At 31.9% G+C, this 6,612-nt stretch overlaps 1 protein-coding gene across 2 annotated transcripts; it reads right to left on the bottom strand.

The window, feature by feature from the left end:
• Nucleotides 1–1,988: 1,988 nt before the first annotated feature.
• Nucleotides 1,989–6,136, bottom strand: LOC106298399 (probable LRR receptor-like serine/threonine-protein kinase At1g51820). Of its 2 annotated transcripts, XM_013734513.1 has the most exons (13): nucleotides 6,041–6,136; nucleotides 5,412–5,937; nucleotides 4,551–5,029; nucleotides 4,321–4,465; nucleotides 4,170–4,241; nucleotides 3,999–4,070; nucleotides 3,827–3,898; nucleotides 3,565–3,746; nucleotides 3,232–3,470; nucleotides 3,010–3,136; nucleotides 2,862–2,927; nucleotides 2,576–2,765; nucleotides 1,989–2,495 (listed from the first exon to the last, which is right to left on the bottom strand). In XM_013734513.1, the coding sequence occupies exons 1-13, from the start codon at nucleotides 6,111–6,113 to the stop codon at nucleotides 2,087–2,089; spliced, it is 2,652 nt and encodes an 883-aa protein (XP_013589967.1). In that variant the 5' UTR covers nucleotides 6,114–6,136; the 3' UTR covers nucleotides 1,989–2,086. The 2 variants fall into 2 exon arrangements, with proteins under 2 accessions (XP_013589967.1, XP_013589968.1); XM_013734514.1 differs by lacking the exons at nucleotides 4,170–4,241; nucleotides 4,321–4,465; nucleotides 4,551–5,029; nucleotides 5,412–5,937; nucleotides 6,041–6,136 and having other exon boundaries at nucleotides 3,565–3,714; nucleotides 3,999–4,022.
• Nucleotides 6,137–6,612: the final 476 nt, after the last annotated feature.

Genomic DNA, 6,612 nt, shown 5'->3' with positions numbered 1-6,612 from the left:
TCCTTTTTATACTGGTTTCTGAATCAAATATATATAAAAAGTAAATATTTATAAAATTTTAAAACGTGGATATATCTTATAAATAATTTGATTTCACAAAAAGTAAATTAACTATAAGATTGATATTTTTAAAACAATAACTTTCCTTTTAAACATTATATCAAACCACAAAATAAATATTCCTTTTGATGACTTTTTGTCACTTAAGTTTTTTAATTAACCTTCTTTTTATTTATTCTGGTTTCAAAATAAAAAAATATATAAAATAAATATTATAAAAATTAATATATATATATATATATGTATATATATTTATATTCATTTCATAATAAAGCAAAATCCACAAAAGAAGTTTGATATTTAAAAATAAATAATTTCCCCTTCGATGACAAAAAATAAAAAATAAAAATTTCCCCCTCAAAATATAACTCAAACAACATAATAGATATTAAAAGACTGAATGTATGTTCTCTATCAATACCTTTTATCAGATTATCACAAAAACAAAAACAAAAATAATTAACATAAACCAATATTCTTAATAAGCTAAAACTTTATTATACTTACCATAATTAAGAATTTTTTTATTTCTTTTTTTGCATAACTGAACTAGATGCAATTTTCCTAAGTCCTAACTAACCCGGTTTTATTATATATTTCATCAAATATAAATGTGATTAATATACTCAAAATTAGTGGTCTAAGTAATACTGTTAACCGGACCAATATAAATTCTTATACTTAAAATCAATGGTCTAACTAATATATCAACATATTATTATGTATAGTAATATTTTATTTATTTTATAAACAGAATTCTGAAATGACTAAAAACGTATAAATAAATAAAAATATTATTAACCAATTATTTTAATTGAGATTCGTTTTATAGAATTTATATATGTCAGTGAGTTTTCAACAGATTATTGTTATGCTCATATTTTTATGTAACTCTGAATTGATCCCACTTTAATTAGTTTCTCAAAAAACATATATAAAATACTGTTATTTTCATTAAAACAATTTACAAATACAAGTTAATAAACCAAAATAAATTTAACTAACAAAATTAATCAAAACTCTAAATCTTTTTTGAGCCATAAAATATTGTTTAACTTGGAAAATTATATATAATCTAATATAATCAAATGAATACTGAACCAACGAAATATTCAGTACACAAAATCACATATCTATTTAGAAGAAAAATATAATACTATTTAAAATAATCATATATAAATAAAATACAAAACTGTAAAAAAAACTACAAAATAATTTTAAATTGAAATATGACATAAAGCAATTACTATGATTTGATCACTTTGTAAATATTAATACATGTGCATGAAGAAAATCATCTAGTACATCATATGTGTATATGTGTATGCACCATCATAACGAAGACCTTATATGATGAGCTAAAGGAAAAAAAAAAACCTTAGATGATGGAACTAGGCGTTGACCTTCACTTTGTTAGCGCTCTCTTGTTTGGTGTTTTATATGTTCACATCAAATTTAAGAACTTTGACAGTGGCTCATAATTTATAATATAACTGGTGGTTCTGGTTGTCGTTTGAATCTTTGAAACCGGAACATGTCATCTACTAATAAACCAACAATTGGAAGACTTTTACGGATGACTTTCGGTGGTCTATTTGTGTGGGTCAGTCGATTTTTTTCGACTAAATCAGCATCTGATGTATATGCTTAACTGGTTTGTGCTTTGTAAGGAGAGTCACGAGAGGGTAAATCGCATTCCCCATTGATGAATCCTAAGTACTCGTTTCCTCTATTTTCTCTGTTTATGTCTTGATAATATATGTTTACTTTGCCACTCTGTTGAGACCTTCTCCATTCTACTTTTTTTGTGAATTTTTGTATGGCTCTTTAACCTTGATCTCCTTACATAACATTTAACTTCTTCTTCAAGAACAAGAGTAACACTCTATTTGTCAAACAACACATAACACATGAACTTAAAGCGACTCTAAACTTTTAAGTCGCAAAGTATCGATAACAGAAGTTAAATAAAGGAGACATCCGACACAGAAATATGAAGATAGTTCCGTAGTAAAAAACATATAATCTACCTAGCCCTTGGGCTCACTTCAGTACCAAAAGTCAAGCTCACTTCTATAGAACTCTTCGAGTCCATGTCCCTACTGGCACCTCCCCTTGAATTTTCAGCTGCAAGACATTCATTCAATCCGATAACAACTTGCGACATCGTAGGTCTTCTCGCTGAAGAAGGATTTAGACAAGACATTGCTAGTTCAACAGCTTTCCACACAGAACCAGAATCATAATCTCCATTTAGAGTGGGATCCATAATGCTTATGATGTCTCCTTTTGTAAGCATTAACCCCACCCATTCTGCTATATGTGGCTTTTCACGGCTTTGGTCTATCACAGGTTGGTTTGTGATGATCTCCAACAATACTATCCCAAAACTATAAACATCACTCTTTTCTGTCAGCCAATTTGTTCTATAGTATCTGCAAAACAAGATATACAATAAATTTTTCATATTTTTTCATACGAAAGAGAATAGAATTTCTTAGTCGATAGTACTTACTCAGGATCAAGATATCCAGGAGTTCCAGCAACAACTGTCGACACATGAGTTTCACCTTCGATTGGGAATGATCTTGAAAGACCAAAATCAGCAAGCTTGGCCTCAAAGTGTTCATTCAACAATATATTTGTGGTTTTGACATCTCTATGAACCATTGGTGGTTTGCATCCATTATGTAAGTACTCAAGTCCTAAGCCACAACAATCATTTTTAATTAGGCTCTCAAAAGGATATCAAGTAAACATGAATTAGAAAAAAACTTAAGGTGGGTAATGTTTAAACTAACCTTGTCCCGATTCAGAAACTATTTTAAGTCGAGTTCCCCAATTCAAAATAAAACGGTTACGTGTTCCTGTATTTGAAATAACAGATTGATATCAAAGTCTTATGTTACACGCATAGAACTAAAACAAGACATTTAGTTATTATTTTACCTGACATATGTTCCTTTAAATCTCCATTGGACATGTATTCATAGATAAGAGCCATGTTCTCTCCTTCGTCGCAATACCCAACAAGATTGACCAAGTTCTTGTGATGAACTCTAAGAAGAAGTTCGACCTAAACACCAAGCCATGATTCACAAGCTCAAGTTTAAAATATTGTTGAATCATTAAATGTTTTCGTACGAGATACTGATGACTGTGAAAATTTACCTCAGCTTTGAACTGTTTATACCCTTGAGATGATGAATGGGAAAGTATCTTAACTGCTACTTGTTTTGTATCATTCACAAAACCATAATATACAATTCCAAACCCTCCTTTCCCAAGGATTCTTTGGAAGTTATTTGTCATTGTCATAACTTCTGAGTAACTAAACCTTTTATTTTCTGTCATAATTGCCGGTTCTGATGATCTACCATCTGACGCTTGAATATATGAGGGTTGTGGCCCTTAAGGTTGCAAGGAAAAAAATTTAGTCAAGACTTAGTGAAACTTGAGATGTATGTTTGTTATGATATTATTCTTGACTTTATTTATTAGTACCTTCAAATTTTGATGCTTTTTTCTTTCTGAGAACAAGGAACATGACGAATGCACCAATAATAACAGCTACTGAAGCAATTGATGCAACCACTGGTACAATGATACTCTTTTTCTTATGTCCATCCTTTCTTTTGTTCACACATGAACCAGCTGTGCAAAGAAGATGAGGGTTTCCTTCAACACTACCAAATATAAGTGTTATTAAGATACCAAATAGTATATTAACGGGCTGATAAGTATCGGAAACAAAAAAAAAACTTACTTTAACTTCATTCCTTTCTTCTGAAGAAGTGAGCGAGGGACCGATCCAGTTAAGTTATTACCACTTAAGTCTCTGTTGGAAAAGATTATGCGTCAAAACAAAAGCAATCATGTTTAGGAGAAAGCTTAGCCAAAAAAACGTCAAAACAATAGTGTCTCTATGAGAAACTTACATGGCCAAGAGTGATTTTATGTCAGCTAGAAATCCAGGTATTTCTCCAGTCAAATTGTTATTTGACAAGTCCCTACAGTTAACAATTGAGACATATTAACCCATCCAATATGATCCATTTCCAAAGGCTAAGTAATTTTTTAGGCTTGGACAGCCATGCATATATACATACAATTTTTCAAGGTGGGTAAGATTTTGAATGGCTTGTGTGATGATCCCGGTTAATCCACTTGTAGATAAATCTCTGGAGAAATTAAATGTGAGATTTCTAATTCGATAATTACATGATTAAGAAATTAACGTAAAGTAAATGATTATCTTACAAGGAAGTGATTATTGGTGGAGTCGAAATATCTGAGTTATTGCAGTTTAGACCATCCCACAAAAATTGTTTGGGTACACATGGATCTCCTTGCCAACTGATTCTATTTAATCCATAAATATCTTGAACATTCTTGATACCAGCAACTACGATTGTAAAGCTTGATGGTTTCATAAATCAAAACAAAACACAAATATTTGTCCATAATATCAGGAATGTAAATGGACATACCGTCATCTTCATTTGTCTCCATTTGCGGGAAATCAATCACGGTGAAAGCCTCGATAGCATTCAGGAGAGGTGGAAGAGTTGATTTGGACGTCTTCAGAAGCTGCAAAAGGCATGCCCCTCCATCGCATTGCTCTGGTGTTATGTCGAATATGGTTTGGGTCTTTAGCGGCTTAGGACTATATGGTCCATATGAAATTTTCCCATTCATTGTTATATTGAATTCTCTTGTATCGTTGGCCCTTAGGGTCTGAAGCTCGGCAAAGTGCATGTAGGAATAAAACTTCGTAGTAGATGGCTCTATAGTCCATGTAATGTTTAATGTCGCGTTAGGGTTTAGGGGCGTTACTCCCGTTGACATTACACCTTTTGGCAGTTCATAAAGATTACTAGAATTTACATTCAAATTTGTAGTTACTTGTGTCCAGGAGTTCGCCACGAACATCGGGTACCATTTACGATCATATATATCATCCGGGTACCTGGCACAATATTGAATTGCAATACATTATAAACTAACCGAAGGTTTTCAATCATTCAAGTGAAAAAATATTGACATGTGAAACTGAAATATTTTTCTTTATCAAAAAATAAAAATTTTCGTTATTAAATTTTGAGATTATAAATGGAAAACGAAAAATGCAAACGATGTTTTTGCTTTTTAAGAATGGCTTTCGCGTGTGCTAAGTTTTTAACTAAAAGAGTAAATATTGTGGGTTTATTTGAAAAAAAGTACATACACTATTTAAACATTTAAACATAAATATGCAAAAAAAATTAAAAAAGTTGAAAATGTTATAAGCAATCACAAACACCAATCAAGGCCTATGTTTATGTTATATGAGAGTTTTAACTTGTTCTTACCGTATATTACGATCTGAGTTGCTAAGATACCTCCTGAATTCGTATTTAAGTGAGCCGCTTTGAGTAACGTACATACCTTTCTTCAATGGTCGTAGCTCCAAGACATTTATAAAGGGTATACTAATTCCTGTCTTAACAAGACATACCTGTAAAGAGTCGGTTTGCGTCACATGGATGATCTCCTCTATAGTATCATTACTGCTCATTGTTGTCCATAAGTTCGGACCCAAGTAAAGGTCAAAGTTTGGATCGACATTAAGACCATCATAATTTCCATATACGAATGTGGCCTTAATCAGATACTTGGTGTCCCGGGTAACATTTAGATTGTAGCAGTTTCGTAATCCGTCTGGAAAATATCTTAGTTTCAAAATCGGCTTAGTGTAGTCCGGTTCAAACTCCTTGGCGATTCTACTAGTTTTTCCACTCTTAACTAAATCGGCATCTGATGTATATGCTAAACCGGTTGGGAGTGAGTTGTAAGGAGACTCACGAAGGGGTAAACCGCAATCCACATTAATGAATCCTAATGAGATAATAGATGAAAAAATATCTTATAATCCAAAAAGAACCGTTGACGAAAACACAAATATATCATATACATTAAAATACAACAATTCTGTACGTACCGGTGGGATCTTGAGCTTGAACAAGCTGAACTATCAGCACAAAACTGGAAATGAACATACAACGTCTCTCCATTTTTCTCCTTAATGTCCAAAGGAGAGATCCTTTTATTTTTATATATCAAGATATGCATTTGAGCTTATGATTATATAAGCGACTTCTTAAAAGTCCTAAGTCAACTAAGATTAATGATGTGGGTCAAATAATAATATGTTTTCACGGTTCTTTTTTTTTAACACCATATGTTTTCGCGGTGCAAAATGATTTTATAAGTCAAGTACTTGAGAAAAGGAGACGTAATCGTTTACCCGGTGTTTCATTTACCCGGTGTTTCAAAAAAAAAAAAAAGTCAAGTACTTGAGAAAGAAATTACAAGAGGTTTAGAGCATGTTTAGAAACCCAAATGGGTTTATTAGATTTTCTTTGTTAAAAAAAAAATAAAAATAAAAAAGCAAACCAATCGCGGATCGCCACGAGTCAGTGTGGCTCGCGAACAGTGTAAGAAACTCACTAAAATCGGTTCTTAATTAGTAGTTTTTATAACCGATTCTTAAAGGTTTTGTAGGGGTCCACG

This window comes from Brassica oleracea, chromosome C6 (genome assembly GCF_000695525.1).
Source record: "Brassica oleracea var. oleracea cultivar TO1000 chromosome C6, BOL, whole genome shotgun sequence".
NCBI classification, from domain to species: Eukaryota; Viridiplantae; Streptophyta; class Magnoliopsida; order Brassicales; family Brassicaceae; genus Brassica; species Brassica oleracea.
The sequence above is the reverse complement of the archived record's forward strand: the minus strand, read 5'-3'. Positions and strand labels throughout refer to the sequence as shown.